A 19,463-nucleotide genomic window follows, 5' to 3' on the forward strand; every position below is an offset into this window, starting at 1 on the left:
TTGCCAACTCCAATCAGTTTCCTTTCAGGAAGGTAAATCAGTAGGTATTATCTCCTACTCATTGTATACTGATAGTTAAAACAAAGTCATCATTTTGTACATGTCGGTCTGCTCTCCACTACTGACAAAACTCATGTAGTTCTATAAGGTATGAAAGTTCATCACACCACCAGCATAACCAAAACAAAAATATATAGTCATATGTTTGCATCCTCATATCATAAAGTCCAAATACCTTAATAACAGCAATAGAAGTCATAAATTCATTTTTTAATCTTGATCATTAAAATAAATGAGATCATACATAATACATGCCCAAGACAGATATAAGAGTTTGGTAAAAGTATGAGCTGTGACCTTGATACAGCGATGTCACCTACGCAATACATAACACATGAAATGTGAGAACTGAAAATTTGTTAAAAATAACCATTTTTAAATTTAAATAAATTCATCCAATTTTAATTCTTTTATTGATAATAATGCCCTCTATATTACCTAATAAACTCATATAAACAATGACTACAAGGATAATGAGTTAACCTCTTGAGAGTTTCTTGCACCTGAATTAATGTGTAACGTATCTTCACACTGAGAATAAAATACTGCTCCCTCACCTTACTACCTGATATATTATATTTGAATTTGAGCATTAAATCATCACTGTAATGTTATTTTGAAAGTAACTCCTGTTTACTGATCTTTTGCTGAATTTATGTTTCTTACTCACTACAGAACTGATTTTCAATTTAAACAACTTGACATGTCAACAACATAGCATGAAATTACTGTCCTTACTTGACAGGAACCTATTAAATGCTTACATTTTCTTAAACTTAAAGGTTCCAAGGTAGAATAGGCCTTCAGCAACCCATGCTTGCCATAAAAGGCGACTTTGCTTGTTGTAAGAGGCGACTAAAGGGATCGGGTGGTCAGCCTCGCTGACTTGGTTGACACATGTCATCGGTTCCCAACTGTGCAGATTGATGCTCATGTTGTTGATCACTGGATTGTCTGGTCCAGACTCAATTATTTACAGACCGCCGCCATATAGCTGAAATATTGCTGAGTGCGACGTAAAACTAAACTCACTCACTCACTCAAAACCTTTCTACCAGTTGTCCCACTTTCATTATTGTGGAAGTCGTGGTGGCTGAGTGGACTAGGCAGCTGACTTTGTGTGCTGGCGATTAGGTGCCTGGCTCTGAGGGTGCGGGTTCGAATCCCGCATGGGACTCAACCAAAATAAGTACTAGAATTTGTACTTTACTAAGAAAGTGAAATCCCAAATATGACATATGTTAAATGCTATATTGATGGAACTCAGACATACACTTTGACCACTATGGTGCCTTTATATCGAGCCCCTTTATCCCAGCTTCATGGATCATGCTCATACTATTGATCACTTGATTGTCTTGTCTAGATATGATTATTTACATATATAGCCGGAACATTGCTTACAGTGGCATTAAACAACAACCAAACCTTTACATCAATCTATTTGGTAGTCTCCGGTTATATTGGTGCTGTAAATAGCTGCCAAAGTGGCGATGAGACATTGTGGAAACAATTACAGCCTCCGTGTAAGATTATTTCAGGCCTATGTCTTCATATAGGTTTCATAATTGCCATCATGTTCACTTCTCAAGTATAACTCTGAATAAGTGATCACTGTGAGCACTCTGGCCACTGGGACAAGAAAAGGACTTGTGCCATTATCATAGTTGTGAAGCATTGAATTCAAAACAGGGCCTTCGATCGACTTTGAAACTTCTGCCTATTATAGTTTGCCATATCAAAAAAGAAATTCTGTACAAAAAGTTAGCATATTAATTTTGAGAAGCAACCTTGAGATGCGCCAGCACCAGTGCAAGCAGTCAATCGATCTATTAAACAACATCACATTTCCCATTAAATACTACTCAAAATAAGTAAAAGAACAAAATCATCTGAAAATATAAGACACTCTTTGATTTCTTTTGAGAAGTATGAATCAGTGTGCATCTCATTAGTATCTTAATTTTCTCTTTATGAGTAATCCTATGATTTTTACATACTCAGAATATACAAATCTTTGAATGTCAATTAAGAGTTCTGATAAGATAAATGTTTATTTGGTACAAATCTGGCACAATGTTCAATCTTCCTCGAGTAAGCACTCTCATATCCACAAGAGTGGAGATTCAGAAACCAATCCACTATCAATAATTGGAAAATTTGTGGTGAACAACTGTCAGTTATAACTGAAATGTATAAATCACCAATTTTAAAGGTTTTCCCCAAGGTTTTTTAATAACTAATACTACCATGCATTGAAACGCACACATGCAAGAAAGAACTGGAATTGTAATCATACAATGTAAAAAACTACTCGCTGGCCTCATACAAGGAAATCATAATTTGACAACCTTGTCAGACAGGGACATGTGACAGGATTTCAATGGATACTGACCACAATCAAAGGCATTAACAAATAAAAATTGTGTTTTAAACATAACAGTCAAAAGGAGATAAAAAACATCCCAATATTCTTCATGCCTGAGCTGAGACAGATTAATGTGTGTAATATGAAAGAACTGGGTGTTCTTTAACATTTTTGATATATACTGGCCACAGACATTTTGGCATTTTGAGAATATGCATTGTTTTAAACATACCAGTATTTGCCCTGATGCAGAGAACATGTGTATTTGACACACAAATTATCTCAAATACACAGTGAATTCAAAAGCTTGAATCATTGTTGACGCAATGCTACTGAGTTCAGATAATCTAAGCTTATAATTTGCTGTTGTTTATAACTACTTAGTTCATTGTCTGCCAGTTAACTGCTCAGCACTGATTAAATACCTGGCCTGCTTATTAAACAGTCACACATGATGTCTTGATGACTGTTTAATACTGCAGCTGACTCCCTAAAACATGTCCACGACTCCCTCTGATGACACCAGGGAGTCATGATGACTCCTAAATTTTCATGTCTTGGTCAAACACTGACGTACCACTCAAAAATAGTTAAAGAACATCCAAGTATATATTACTGAGCCAAAACAGTTTCACAACTTTAACATGAAAGAGTAAGGCTGAGATAGCAAGGAACTCCAGTCATTATCTTAACATACACACAAGTTAGGTTTTCGGATTGGCTGATTTTCGATGTGCCCAACTTACAAACGAGTAACATTGTCTAAGTACCCCAATGGGAATGCCTGCGGGAATTCATTTGGTACCTGAGTTAGTAATTCTTTATGTCGAATAATTGAAGGTTGGTTGTTCGTTCGTTTGACATCTTGTTGTCTGTATTGGCAATTTGCCGAACTCTGGTACACCTATGATGTAATACCTATGCTTCAAACAGTTCTAAATTACCTATGCTTCAAACAGTTCTAAATTAACATAAAGGTGTTCAGTAAGATAAATTATTGTTCACTGGCCCTTTGGGGCCCATGGGTTGATGTTCACTCAGGCCATCCCAGGCCATTCTACATAGATAATACACTGTCTATAGATAGTATTGCACTGTGATCCAGTCACAGTATCTGGTTGTTCTATCCACACAAGAGGATCTGGACCAGCAGAGTTAAGACACCTTGTTTACATACAAAGCTACATGGGGATTACACTGTAGGTCTGAAGCAGCACGCAGAAGCAAAATCTAAACGTAAACATGTCATTGCATCTAAATGCTAAATGCATTAACATCTATTTTTAGTTCTATCTGCGGAATGCCACAAGCTCTTCCTTGCAATCTGTTTCAAACAAGTGCTATAGTGGTTGCTGAAAATTGGTGCAGATAAACCATCACACCATCGTCTATTGCCAGGAAAGGGCAGACAACTCTGTGGGAAACTAAGTGAACTGGTGAAATTACTCTAGTGCTTGGTCATTCCTATTTTGAGAGGATAAAGCATGTTTTACAATCGTGAGCACCTCTCGAAAACAATATGGTCATGTGATGAACCTACTCATGAGGTTGCAACAAAACAAAACAAAAAATAATTATTAACATGAAACATATACCTGGTTGAAATTTACCATTTTCACAAATTCAAACTTTCTCTTCTAAAATTCAAATATCACAACATTTTTGGTGGCAGATGTATACATCATCTCTATTATGGGACTAGGCATGAATACATATGAAAGATTGTCACAATTTGGAGCCTTAATACTGGAATACTTTCAATATTGCTGAGGTCAGTTGAAGCATCCTCAAACATCAAAATAAGGCAGAGAGATTAACAAACAATTGATCAACTTTCAATAGCCTCATCATTCTGCCATTGTTAAAAAGAATAGATTATTTTCAAAATATGATTCTGTTGCTGACGTCAACCATTGTCAACTGCATACTTTAACCAAAACAAATATTTGTTTCAAGGTCACAAGGCTCGAGATATCAGATAAGAAAAAGCAATTTGCAGAAAGCATGAACCAGATATAATATATACATAAACAGTATACACATTATGAAATACAATGAAACATTTTTATCCCAAAACTTTATAATCACAAAATGTATTGCCAAAAACGATAAATTTTCAGGGCCCATTTGGAATCTATCTATCTATCACACTCCAATAAAAATTGTTCAGAAATTTACTTTTCTATTACCTGAATTGAATAATGTTTCATTGCATTATATATTGTATATACAAAATATATGCACATATAGAAGTTTCAAGAAAAAGTCCCTGGCAAATTAAGCATGGTATGGAATAGTAATGAAAATGCACGGCCCCTTTCCAAGCTGAAGTTAGATGCCATCTTACCTGACAGCCAACCTGAAATTAAATCTCACTGCTTACGGGCCTCACTAAGACTGGTAAAATAGCCAACTGACATGATAATCAGTCCAAAGATTCTGTAGCTCACCTTTCAATCAAAATATCAAATATGTCTATTTCACAGCATAATTCTAACTTGATTCTAATTAAATACTATTCTGTATCTACTTAATTCTTCTCATATAAAATATTACGGCCTCTTTCCTTAAACATATTGATCATATATAACAATTTTGTTTGAGGCAATATAAGGTATTAATCTAACACAAGGCTTATTAGTACAAATGAAACAGTATAAAGGTTCTTAACTGGGTTTTTTTCTTTGTTGTCTTTTAATCTGCAATGACAGTATCCCAGTTAACTTCATAAGTTTTCAAAACTGAAGAAATCTAGACAAACTACTGAATACCAAAGGCATGCTTGCAGGTTTAAGTAGTTGCATAAAAGACTGCATTGTCATCATAATGCAAAATGTATTTAGGATAAAAGTATTTTTTTCAAAAGGCTTTATCATGAACACTACAAGCCTAAAAAACTTACTCTGCTTGATATATTCTCGAGAAAGCACATGCGGTTTCCAAATCCCTCAGCAGCCAGACAGACACGGTCAGTGGAGCTGCTGTCCTTGGAAGGTGCAATGCAGCTGAGGCAGACCATGTCATCCTGAAAAACAGAGACAACAGCATCATTATCACTGCTTCAGTTGTACTCAATGGCAAGAGGGCCTAATTCTTCCTTGGAATGGGGAGACAAATGTACAAATAATACTAGTGAGATTAGATCCCCATTTTCAAATCTGATTACAAGCAACTGTTTCAAGTCCATATTGAACACCTCATCACAATTCTATGAATTTAATTCTCCTTCATGTTACAATCTGCTGTTTATTGTGTATACATGGTTGAAATCATCACTCTGGCTTCATGTACATTACTTGTATATATATATTCTGCATAGCTGTCAGTTAGTATCCACCTGGTGAAGGGGCAAGGAATACCCAAGAAACATTGTGTGAACAATAGAGAAGAAGTTGACATCCATAACATTTTGTCTTATACTAGATTACCAATGTCTATATGATCTCAAAAACCTAATGTTATGAAACCTATAAACAGTTCTTGAGCATAATTTCCTAAGACAACAAGAAAGATTAAGTCTTATAACTTCTTGTCACACAGTGATTAAATATCACCATGAAGCACTGAGTCATAAAATATCACCTTGGAAGATTGAGTCATTGAAATATCACCATGGAACATCAAGTCATTACATATCACCATGGAACATCAAGTAATTAAATATCACCATGGAACATCAAGTCATTACATATCACTATGGAACACAAAAGACTCACTATGTATCAAGATGGACCATCATGAAATAACATCACTGAACCTCATTAAATATAACCATGGAACATCAAATCAATACAAATCACCCTAGAACATCAAGTCATCAAAAATCACCATAACAATTAAAGCCATTAAACATCACCATGACATTTAAAATCAATGAATATCATCACAGAATATCAAGTCATTACAAATCACCATGACACATCAAATTAAACCTTTAAAATACACTTGTTCTTTCTTTGAAACAGGTATAAAAATATTTTGCAAAACCTACCACTCTTCTCCAACATCATTCTATACATATGAACAATGAAACTTGATTTTCTCATCCACAATTGATAAAATGTTCCAAGAAAATTCTCCTTGTTCAAATATCAATTTCAGCTCCAGATATCTTAACATTTTTACCTGATACAAGTTTAATGATCCCCAATACATTTCTTCTAGGTAACTTTGAACAGATTCTCGACCTATCACATAACGAAAATCTAGGTATCATGAAAGCACTCCTTTTCCAATTCTAAAGTATAACCTTTCAGAAAATAAACTCCTTTTCCTTTCCCAATTCTAAAGTCACAAATCTTTACAACCAAAATTACTCCAGAGCAAAGCTAATGGAAAACGTGATCAGATATTTGACTAGTATTCATGCAATGCACGGTATTGTATAGTCTTAATCACCTCACAACTGCAATATCTCAACTTTTCCCTAAAGGGGCAGTAAATAAAACTATAGGAAATCAATTTATTTGAACGACTTGTGAAATTACCCAACTTCTACCATCAGAGGAAACATGGCTTCAGATTGAAATTCCAAGGCCATTGAAGAGATCGAAAAATCAATTTTCACTATTGATGACTTGTTCATGATAGAAGCAATTAAACACTGCTGTATTGCATTCAATTTCGACGACATGAATGCCAACAATATTATTAAGTGTGCCTAAACCTTAATGTAAATGCACATATGGCATAGCTATCCTTTGTGAAGATACCGGATAGATCTGGATTATAGAAGCCTGAGTTTGTAGGTGAGTGAGTATGGTTTTACACCTTTTTTAACAATATTCCTGCAACATCACAGCTGGGCGCACAAGTAATGGGCCTCGCACTTCGTGCCCACGTGGGTAAATCACCCCAAGCCTTCAGTGTAACAAGTGAATGCTTTAAGTTTAACCATAAGGTTATCATACAGCCCCTGAGTCTGTTGGTGGAAGTAAAGAACAGCAACAGGTAGACAGGTTTGACTGTATTGATATATGCCATATCTCAATTGCACAGATCAATGCTCATGATATCAATCACTGGATACAAGTCCCATCACGTTGAAGCTCTAACTTACACAATGACCATTACAGAGCCTACAGTGTCATCATAAACCAACTGTGCAGATTGATGCTTATGTTGTTGTATTATCTTGTCCCTACTTATTATTACAGACCTCTGCAGATATAAAAATAGAAAAATACCAACACCGCAAATTTAGCAAGTGTCTTGAGGGTCTTTCATTGCAGATTTACATCAATCTTAAAAATGTTTGAAAAAAAAAAAAAATGACTTCTGTCTGGCCTGAATTTTGACTTTTGACATTCTGCTCATGTAAATAGGAAGACATGTTTCTGACAGGTGATAATACTCAGATCATACTGAGGCATTCGACAAAAGCACTTGTATACATTATCACATCATTACTGCCAATCTGTCCTATGTGCAACTGGACAAATAGAAATCCTGATCCACCTTTACCAGCAGTAATGAAATTGTTGCATATGGCCATAAACACGATCAGGCATGGTGCATCAGCACTTGTAGCAATCAGGCTGTCATAAAATGAAGTTTAATCATATTACTCTCAGAGCGTTTCATCCATGCCATGAACTGCACCAAAATCACCAGCTTTCACTGAAATTAAGACTGGCTGATCTAAAATATACCCCAAGGGGCTAAGATTCAGTTGGTGTAATGTGTTCAACATCACGTCATCTATCAACACTGATACCTATTCATGCAAATTAATCTATTACTTTTAAACATCTCCTTAGGTGAAGGTTATTTAACATAACATTTAGAACAACCCAACATACAACACTGAAAACAAGGGACATATAACAACATCTCTTTGTGACAACTGTTTTCCTTTTTTCTAGCTATTCTTGAATAGGTGACAGGAACAGGGCTACAGATTAGGGGCGAACAGGCGTAATATACGCATAATTTGTCAATAACACACGACATAATACAAGATTTGAACTGTATCATGTACGCACACACACACCTTTGTTCGTCTAACGTGTTTAACAGATGAAAAGTTGTTTAATGTTATAAATAACAAATCACATCACCAACTCACACGTCAGTACTACTACAAAATTCTCAGTACACCTTCAGTTGCAATATGAGGTATAAGTACACCTCCCCAAAAGTTATCTGGTGCCCTGAGGAAGGCATTTATTTCTCAATATAAACGTTTTAAAATATCATCAGAATGTCAACTCTAAATATAAGATTACATCCTTTAGTACTGACAAGAACAGTGTAAGTACATGCCACCTTCCATACAAGGGGCTCTCCCACCTTCAGTGTTCCTCAACACAATTTCAACTTCTTTCACTAATGATGAGCAATACAGGCAAACATTTGATCTTACTGAAAATGCTGAACTAATAACAGTTTTGCATCATTTTTTCATCCATTCTGAAGACCTCTGCCCACATGCAATCATACTCAACCTCTGTCCCTAGTCTGTCTCACAGACCCTAAACCACATTATTTTCACTTCTGCCTAGCCCTCTCTGCTATGGTAATAACCTAAACGAAGCAAGACTAGATTCCCTCAGATTCGGGGTGGATCTCCCTTGTTGCTCGGGCTTAGCTTCAGATTGGAAGGAATTGTTTGTTTCTATAAAAATTACATACATTCATAAACTAAGCATTAGTACACCTCTATCCCATATACTACTTGCTTGGTAACTTAAGTTCCTCTCAGTGATCTGTGTGACACTCAACAGACCAGACAACCCAGTGATCAACAGCATGAGCATCTATGGAATTGGGAACTGATGACATATGCCAAACAAGTTAGAAAGCCTGACCACCTGATCCTGTTAGTCGCCTCTTACGACAAGCATTGGTTACCAAAGATCATTTCTAATCCAGATCTTCACAGATCTGAGGCTAAGGAGCAAATCTTCAGGTGTAGACTTCGATAAAATAATACCGATGATTATAATTCCCATACTTCAACACTGACCTACAGCAGTTGTAGATGAAAGATTGGTTTGTTGAATGGCACCTTGGTCAGCAGTAAGATATTGGTGCAATGTAGGAACACCATCATGGACATTGTAGGTTGGAAGTGGTCTTGTGAATAGGTGTGGATTCAGTGGCCGTGCTTGTTGGGCATGGCAAATGGCATGTCAGTGTATCCAGATAGCAAGTAGTATTCCACATAGCATCAATCACTGGATTAGTTGGTTCATGTACACATGCACACAAGCATACATACACACACAGCACAGCGCAGCACGTGCATGTGCACACTTTCTTTCTCGATCACTCTCAGTCACACAAACACGCACACATGCAGGCATACACACACAGCACAGCACATGAATACTCATGCACATACTCTTCACGATCTCTCACAGAGACACACAAACATGGACACATGCAGGTGCACGCACACACGCACGCACTCATGCACACACACACACAGAGAGGTTTCTAACAGAATGGCTATTTGAAATGTCAGGATTCCAACTGACATTTACGATAGCACTACCACCATATTTATGGCATAACCTGATCATAATGATATTATACAACTATAAACCAAGAAAAAAAATCCTCACAAAATCTCATAAGACATATCAATGTAACTAAACACAAGGAATGTTGGCGCTGAAGTCGATTCTCCAAATACACCTACAGTTCATTGACAGAACCATAAACAGCAACCCAATAACCTGAACAGATGTGACACATATCACTGTCCACATAAGCTATCAAAGACAGTCTAACATCACAGCATCATAAAGTACAGACCTCATCCATTTTCTGATCTGTTCATCCCTGATACACGATCCACGATTAAATTACAGCCTCATTATCAGCTTTCACCACAAATTAAGTTCTATTGGTGAAGTGTAAAACAATTCTCTCCTCTCCTGCTGTCAGTGACAATATTAAATGATGAGCCTCACATCCATTAATGATTCTATGGCCAACGGCAGTGGACAAAAAGTGTGACAACTCTGTTGATGCCAGCTGCAAGTCACTAATGTAGTTGACGTCCACGGGGAAGGAGTTGTTGTAGTCTCACATTCCAGCATTTCCCTGACATGAATTCCTCTATAGACTTCTCTTGTTCACATTGGTTTATATTAAATAAATATACTTAAAAGAATCATTTCACAATGGACATCATGTCAGTGGTTTCACATGTCATGGATGGATGGTTAGGAAGCTGTGACCTACACACATTACAGCACTTCTACCTTACACATGAATGCTGGATTCTGATTGGCTGAGACACATCTTTAAGTGCTCTGTTAACTAATATTGTTTCATTCTGAATTGATGTCCACAACATCAACCACTAGGTATCTGGTCCAGTTACAGGTCATTATGTAGCTGTAGTATTTCATTAAGCATCCAACACACACGAACTATAGATACTGTCTAAGTGCTCTACCGTACGTAATTGCCATACTTTAATACTGACTTACTACAGCAGAGAGTTCTTAGTACTGAGAGTACTAAGACCATCACAAATCTCTCATGTTAACAGGGCAAAGAGGTAGACTATTGTTACAGAATTTGCTTGAGACCCAGGGTACAATGCCCATTTCTAGTGACCCCCTCCATGATATTGCTGGAATACTGAATACTGTCATAAAACATCCTTACTCACTCAAAGTATCACTAAGCATTGGACTAACAACATCAGGAGCTATAATTATGGTATACTGGAGTCTTCGTTATACCAGGCGAACCAAGCCTTCTAATATGATCCACACATGAGAAGGCTTTCAAAAGAACACTCATACAGATTACTCAACAATAGCTGTATGGCATGTCTGCATCACAGCAAATTCTACTCTATCTTCCTGATTAGATAATATTTTATTGATTGTCATGACTACCTTGTGGGCACCATAATACTAGTCTCATTTGGCTATTTATCACATATAAGCATGAATTTTCTATGAATAGCATACACAGGTTCCAGATCAATACTACCTCGAGAAATCATGAACATGTGGCAGGATAATTAAAGACCTAGAAGATATGACAGGTCTCCATAGTCTCATGGTTACTTAAGCAATGAGGTATTGTTAGGTTATGCTGTAGTCAGCAATATTCCAGTGGGGGCTGTACAGTAACCTAGTGGGGGTGGGGGGAGAGAGGGGGAGAGGGGGAGGAGGAAAGGGAGTGTTTCTCCTCTGGAACCTCAGTGGTAAGTCGAGGCACTTGAACATTTTCCTTTCCTCTCCACATGGATCAGTGGGTAGTAGACACAAATTGATCCTTTGAATTCCAACAGGGAAGCAAGGATCAGATACTGGTGTTGTGTACCTTGCCTGGAACCCCACCAAAGAGTCAACTATGGGATGATGGGAGTTTTTTTCCTTCCAGGAATCCCCACATGGAGCTAAGCCTACTGTACAGAAAGAACATCATTGCTTTCCCAGGATCCCAATATGGAGCCAAGCACAGAGGACTGAGGTTCGAGGGAGCCCATCATGGGGTACTGAATGTCATATCATTCCTGGAAGCTCAACATGGCATCAAGCATGGGGTCCTCTCTTTCCTAGAACCTCAAGTTGGAGCCAAGCTTGAAGTATTGACAACCCTTTAATCCATTTAATAATGCAGGCCAGCAAACCAATGGCTGGCAGCTAGAGCAAGCATCCACACTGCCAGAGCTGATGACACACAAACACATATCCTTGAGATAAATTCTTCCCTTGAATTACCACAGCGAGCCAAGCATGGGGCACTGACCACTTTCCTTCCTTACATCACCCACAGGGAATCATGGGTACTAGCCCCAGAGAAGGACCAGCATGGATTCTGGGGGGCCTATTCTTTCATAAAATCCTCACAAATACCACAGAAAATCAGACTCAATGAGTTCAGTATATGATGACTGTGACCTACACAGATATTATCTTGCATATTTACTGTGAACGTATATTAGCTTGGCAATCCACTTAATCCAGTGAATTTCAAGAAAACCGTATAATCGTAATGACAATATTTCCTTTGAACATGGGTTCATGCTGGGACAAAAAAGATAAAACTTGTACCAGATGCCTGATGTACAAGTAACCTTGCCTTTTAAAAACATATAGTTCAGATAAGTATAAGGCAAGGAGCCCCAATGAGGGGATATTGATTACCTGTGGAGAATTAAGACTTGTTTCATGCTGGGCTAGAGCATCAACAGACGGCCTGAGCAGAAGGGAAAATATAGTCTTCAAAAAAAGGTAGGGGAATCTGAACTTTGAAGTCTGGTAGAAAGAAAACCCATCGAAGAATGTTACAATCACATTCATCTTGTGTATGCAGCATCATTTCACATCATCACCTCATGCAAACAGAATGCATGGGAAGCACATACATAACCTTGGAGCCTCCTGCACGTGCATTGGGGTGTCATTATGAATCTTGACGATTTTCAGGCAGGCCGATAAATCACGGTAGACAATTTTTTTCTGATAATTTTCTTGCATCTGTGCATGGTCAGGGTTTTCAGGGTCAAATCACACACTACTGACTGAAAATTGTAAACCTGAAATTTTCATGTCATATTCCAGTCACCTAACAAGGGGGATAACTGAATGAACAGCTTTGCTTTGAATGAAATCCATGTGGTGATGCATTCTCAAAACATCCATTAATATCGTATCAACATTGATTCAATCCCATATATGTCCCAATTTCGACAATTGTACATTGAAAGTACAATTCCCCTACTTTTTTGGAAGAGTACATTATAGCCCCTGGAACTGTGAGACAGGCTGACAGGGAATAGGACAGGGACAGGGACAGGTTCCTGGACTATGATACAGACTAGCCTAATAAATATGGTTCTGGACTGTGAAACAGACTAGTCTGAGATGGAATTCAAAGGTTCAATGCAGGAGAAAAGAAAACAATTCCATACATTTTGACACATTGAAAAGACTCTGAAGTGTTTATTTTACCAGTTGAACTTGCCCACACACAAACATGATGCACTAATCATTACCATTGATCTTTTTCTAAACATATCAACCACTGGTTTGTCTGGCCTATTTCAATACTGGTGACTGTACAGCATATGATATTTATTAATCCATGAATATCACTGCACTCAGCAGTTCATGGTAAATATTGAGATAATCAAATGTTATGAACCATGGAGCTGAAACTGTTTATCACTGGGACCAATAATTTCAATTAATCAAGTCTATGAACTGTACCACAGACTGCTAAACCAAGTCTCATGGCTCAATACACAATACTAACACAAACATAACTTCCATTCCATTACAAGTGCAAAGTCACCTCAACCTGACGATAAATATTGATATTAACTGGTCTTTAAAGACAGCTGTCACTCAATTACTTAATCATATGCTGTTGCTTTTGTTGTTGACAACAATCAAATGCACCTACCATTACTCCAGGTTAAAGCTATCACACACTCTAGCACAAAGTGACAAATACATTTTAAAAATATATATCTAAAAACAATAAAGTACTGCCATGGATCAATAGACTTCTTATACAATGATGGGTAGATCGGCACATAATACACTGGTGGATGGATAAATGTATTATACAATGATGGATGGATAAATGCATCATACACTGATGGATGAATAATATATTAAACAGTGATGGATAGATACATGCATAATATTCAGATAGACAGACACATACACTGGACAAAAATGCTTCACAGAATGATAGATGGATAAACATACACTGATTGATGGATAGACACATTTTACACTGATGGATCGACAGATGCATGGATAGACACATACACTGATAGATGCATTATACAACGATGCATGCATAGCCACATTTCACAACGATGGACGGGACAGATGCATTACACAATGATAGATATGTTATACACTAATGGATGGATAGACACATTGTACACTGATGGATGGATGGATGGATAGATTCATTATACAGTGATGGATGGATAGACACTGTACACTGATAGATGGAGAGGTGCATTATACAATAATGAATGAAGAAACACATTGTACACTGATGGATGGATAAAGACATTATACACTGATAGATGGATAGATGTATTATACACTGATGGATGGATAAAGAAATTATACACTGATAGATGGATAGATGTATTATACACTGATGGATGGATAAAGACATTATACACTGATAGATGAATAGATGCATTATACAGTAATGGATGGATAGACACATAATACATGATAGATGGATAGATGCAACATACAATGATGGATGGATAGACATATTGTACACTGATGAATGGATAGATGCATCATAAAATGAGGAATGGATAGATTCTGTTCATGCTGAAGGATGGATAGAGAAATTCTACATGTCAGTTCAAAACATATCATTCCTGAAGGTAAATAGTGAAACAGTCTTATCATCTAAGTGCACTTGCCTAGTAGTTCATACTCCTTAGAATATCATTGTACCTCTCTTAACACCAATTAGAACACACAGGACCTTGTGTATAGCACCATACTATGGGTGAGTGCCTTCCAAATGGAGTCAGCTAATGACTTTTTCAGGTTCTATCTAAACCTCAAGGCACTTGTAGGGGAGGCCATTTCATCTTGTCATTCTTTACAAAAAATCATTAAAGAATTAATGGGCAATGACTGCTCCGTACACGAGCTCTGGATCAATACTCAAGAACTTTCAGTATCAGGAAGATGTGGTATCACAGACAAATTGATCTCACAGTAAGTTTGTATATACAGATTTATCCATTTGAGAACCACATGTAAATGATGCTCACTGTACCCCATTCTGCAGGAACTAGCATTCCCATGGCGTGTTTGTGATCAGCAAACAGAAAACTGGAATTCTTAAGTATATTCTCCCATTGTCCCATGAGATATAAAGTACTGCCACTGATATTGTCTTTGTGACCCTCATGTGCACTCGTCTTATGTGTATGTAGAGTCTTAGTGAGAATCTACTCAACAATTTAAAGGTTGTCTTTCTCTCACCTGCATAAAACATGTTCTAATACAACTACATTAGCCTACATCTCTTAGCTTAGCATCACATGGGCAATATTTAAGCCACATCATTAACCCATATCGTGACAAGAACAACTTATTTTTTTACGTAAAATCAACAAATTTTGAAAATAAAAACCTTTCATCGATGGACAGTAATATTACCCTATGAGTATGGGTTTATTAGTTTATTAGTTCCTAGTTTATTAGTTTATTAGTGAGTCAGTACAATCATCAAACCTGTTACAATGATACAATTAATCTTTTGTACAAATTGCACCCTCTAAGCCAACCTACAATTAAAGCCAATTTTAAATACAAAGAACAAATTCATACTATATCTGATGAAATATTTACCAATATGTAATCTGCTCCAAACCATGTCTCACATATAAGCACTTGATCCAATAACCAGATAACAAAGCTACTTACTGTTCTAAAGTATTTAGGCACTCCAGCACCATCCTCCTCACAGTAAACCTCCATTATCTCAGTGAAAGTCACTCCAACAGGTTGAAATAACCTTTTCTTTAAATCCTTGTAATATCCAAACAGTTAGAAGTACAACATAAAGCTCCCTTGTCCGTAACTCACAACATCCGGCTGTACAGAACAAGTTCCAACGCTGTTAATGATGGAATTTATAATACACTGCCAATCCAGAATACCAGAAATCCCATGGCACTAATAATGATTCTCTTGGCGCTAAACTCTGGAATATATTCCAAACTTGATGGAGAAGATGGTCTAAATCTTTGATGGTACTGGCGATTGATTAACTGACATATATAATAATATTGACACCATGCAGTATCTGGAATACACTGAAGAAGAAAACCATATGTCAGCCTTTTCAAAACATGGTTGATGCTGGTCCATGAACCCTAACGGAAATGTTGGAACATCTCTCTCAACAGGTCTGGCATAGAATCACCTGCTGGACTAGAGTTTTAACCATTTATGTTTCATTACCATTGGCTAAACGGCCATCATGTGCCATTGGGTGATAACTGGGGTTACATAATTCTGAACGTTTGGCAGATGCCACTTGCTGATGTGACTATGCTATATCTACCGTATCACATTTCACTTTATGACCACAGTTTCAAAGGTATCCTGTTGGGCAGTGTTGTAATTATCCAACCAATGCCATGACCGTATTGCCAAGTTAAGTGGCACCTTCATACATAGCCAGACAGATCTATCAAGTGTATACATACATAGCTGAACCTCATTTGAATCTGATGGTTGTATAATTCCATATATCAGGAAGTTGTACCAGAGCAAGTTGCATTATATGTTATTAGGTCTCCCTGCATAATCTGTCAGACATCTTATTTCTACTTTACAGGAAATGGATATCTAATGGAATACATCTCAGAAGAAATGTTATCGAATGACAAGCTGCAACTGTCTGAGGACAGTAACAAGATGATATCTGCACAGATGGCATCAATTTCAAAACACTTTAATTCAATATCTATAGGAAGGCGCCATTATGCTGAAAAGACAATACAAGAAATATGTAAACGAATCCAAATTGCATAATTTTGAGATCATATTTCAGCCATTATGCCGAAAAGACACAAGAAATATGTAAACGAATCCATATTGCATAATTCTGAGATCATATTTCAGTCATTAAGGTGAGCACTGCAGTTTGGAAAATGATCTGAGGGACTGTCAAGAACATCATATTTCAAGAGTCTATTAGCATCAGAACTACCCTTCTCCTGCCATCAGTGTGTTATTACACTCTCCGGCCTTGGATATCGTGGCATATCCAACTCCATAGTCATGCAGCATGAAGCAGAGAACCCATAATCAACAAGATAAGAAGTTTTCAGAAGACAAGTTTTAAAGTAATAAACACATGGCATTAAAATGCCAGATGAACTGGATGACTATATGAGGTGACAGAATTTACCAAAACTCGATACAGAAGCTGTTAACCCTATATAGTCTAAAATACATTTTCTGTCTTGCATACACGTCTAGCATGAAAAGCTGAAGAAGTTAATTATCCTATACTGAGAACTTTTTAAAATATTGAAACAGGACCTAGTATTCATATAAACACATACAGAAGTATTTATCTTCCAAAAAATAGACATCAAAAAGATGTTATCCAAATACGATTCTTATCAATCAGTGGTGTGGCAGCCTAATGGTTAAAGCATTTGCTTGTCAAGCCAATTGCCCAGGTTCAATTTATTACATTGCAACAATGTTATAGTCCATTCTGGTTTTCTCTTGTGGAATATGGTTAAAAGCATCATCACACCCTACTCAAATAATCACTCACTAAAGTATCTAATTTTGCGCCACATCAGAAATTATGTACCACCAATGTCCTTGAATGTACACAAAACCAGTACTACCCAAGAAATGTAAAGATCATTTCTGGCAAATTAAAACACAGATTTTAAATTCCTGCAAAGAGATGTGATGTGGCGTCCAAGTTGGCCTGAAGTGTACTGAGTAGCACTTGGAAATATCGGAGATGACCTGTGCACATGCCACAATTTGTCACACCCTTATTGAAAGTGTAGGGTTTCGAGCTAAGACAGTTTGAAATTGTGCAGAGAAAATGAAACCAGAGAATGCTGTTTTTCCTATTATCATACCATATCCACATATGCACCGCAAAAACATTAAAGTATGTACCATGCAGTGTCCATGTATATAAACCATGAAATATTATTTAGTATGCACCTGCACGGATCACTAACCATCCATAAGGGAGGTAACTCCAGACAAGGTGCAACATAATCAACAACCTAAAGGTTCCACTACATAAAATCTTATTTACATGCTCCCTAACAGAGCACCATATGTAAAAACTGAAGAGACAGAGACATGTGACAGCTGTGATTGGATGAAATATTGAAAAATGTTAATGTTTTTCAATAGCACATCCATCAAATAATTAAAACTGACCACAATTTCAAGGGTTTAGTGCTGTCATTTTTATCCCCATGACTTATGCTTACTTGTGTACAGGTATTTTCAAGTAGGTGAAATTTGGTGCAGAACTGGGGTTTATGTGTTCAGCTTCCTGGTCAGCCATACTGGTTGGCCAGAAGTTGTGTTTTATTGTTGTTTAAAGGCTAGACTGTACCCATGTGTATATGAAATGGCTCTTGACAGACAGGATAACTGTTAAAAAATGTAAGGTTACTACAGAAGTTTGCTGTAGTCTAACCTAAACAGTGCAGCACTGGTCTTCAATTACTGTAGCATAAAAGGTTACAGGCATCAAAACAAAGTCTGTGTCAGAACTCCTCCAGACAACCAACCTGTGCCACAGTTACTGGCAGTGACACATTGAATGATTGATGAAGGTCAAAAACTGATCTTTCTGGAAAATGTCACCAGCAAAATTATCTTGCATAATGTACAAAGGCAGCTGTCTGCAACAGTGTGTAATTTGTGAGATGGCAATAAAGTACCAACTGATTTCATTTTCATGAAGGTCACGACATTGGATGAGTTAGATGACAACCACCAGAACGTCTGAGGGATAAGGAGTTTTGATACTGTTTTCTCTTACAACACCTCCATTCAAACCTTTGACTGCTAAACAAGAATAGTTCCTTTATCCAATCAAAGTCAACTTTCTAAAGTGATCATCATCATTTCTGTTTCACCCTATTTCAATCTTAGGCCAGACTAATTTCATTTGTTTTAAGAATCCACCAGTCTTATTTTTTCGAGAAAAATTCACTCAAAAAATAAAATCCTTATGGTTTTACTGGCCCAAAATGTAAACTTACAAGAAAATTGTTTGGACCTGTTTTTGTCCCCATATACACTTCATAAATTGCCACAAGTAAAATACTTTTCATATTTTGAAGAAATATTACTTTGACTAGTGATTTTGTTTCCTTCCTGCTTTCAGGTTTTCTGAGGACAAAAATCTATAAATCAAGAAATAAAATTGGTCTTGCATAAGCAAAGAAAAATGCCAAAGAATCGAGACATACCCACAAGGATAAAGATGTCAATTCATCTAGAGACAGAAGGACAAACTACATCAAAGCGTGCAACTATATTTTATTCAGAGT

General features: G+C 37.0%; 1 protein-coding gene across 17 annotated transcripts in view; it reads right to left on the reverse strand.

Moving 5' to 3' along the window:
• Window positions 1-19,463, reverse strand: part of LOC137295405 (ryanodine receptor-like) — a 173,589-nt gene that overhangs the window by 116,257 nt on the left and 37,869 nt on the right. For all 17 annotated transcript variants that reach the window (XM_067826762.1, XM_067826761.1, XM_067826763.1 and 14 more), the window contains exon 2: window positions 5,331-5,453. In XM_067826762.1, the coding sequence (XP_067682863.1) occupies window positions 5,331-5,453 (123 nt within the window). The remainder of the gene's footprint in view (window positions 1-5,330; window positions 5,454-19,463) is intronic.

The sequence above is a fragment of the Haliotis asinina genome, chromosome 8, assembly GCF_037392515.1.
Source record: "Haliotis asinina isolate JCU_RB_2024 chromosome 8, JCU_Hal_asi_v2, whole genome shotgun sequence".
NCBI lineage: Eukaryota > Metazoa > Mollusca > Gastropoda > Lepetellida > Haliotidae > Haliotis > Haliotis asinina.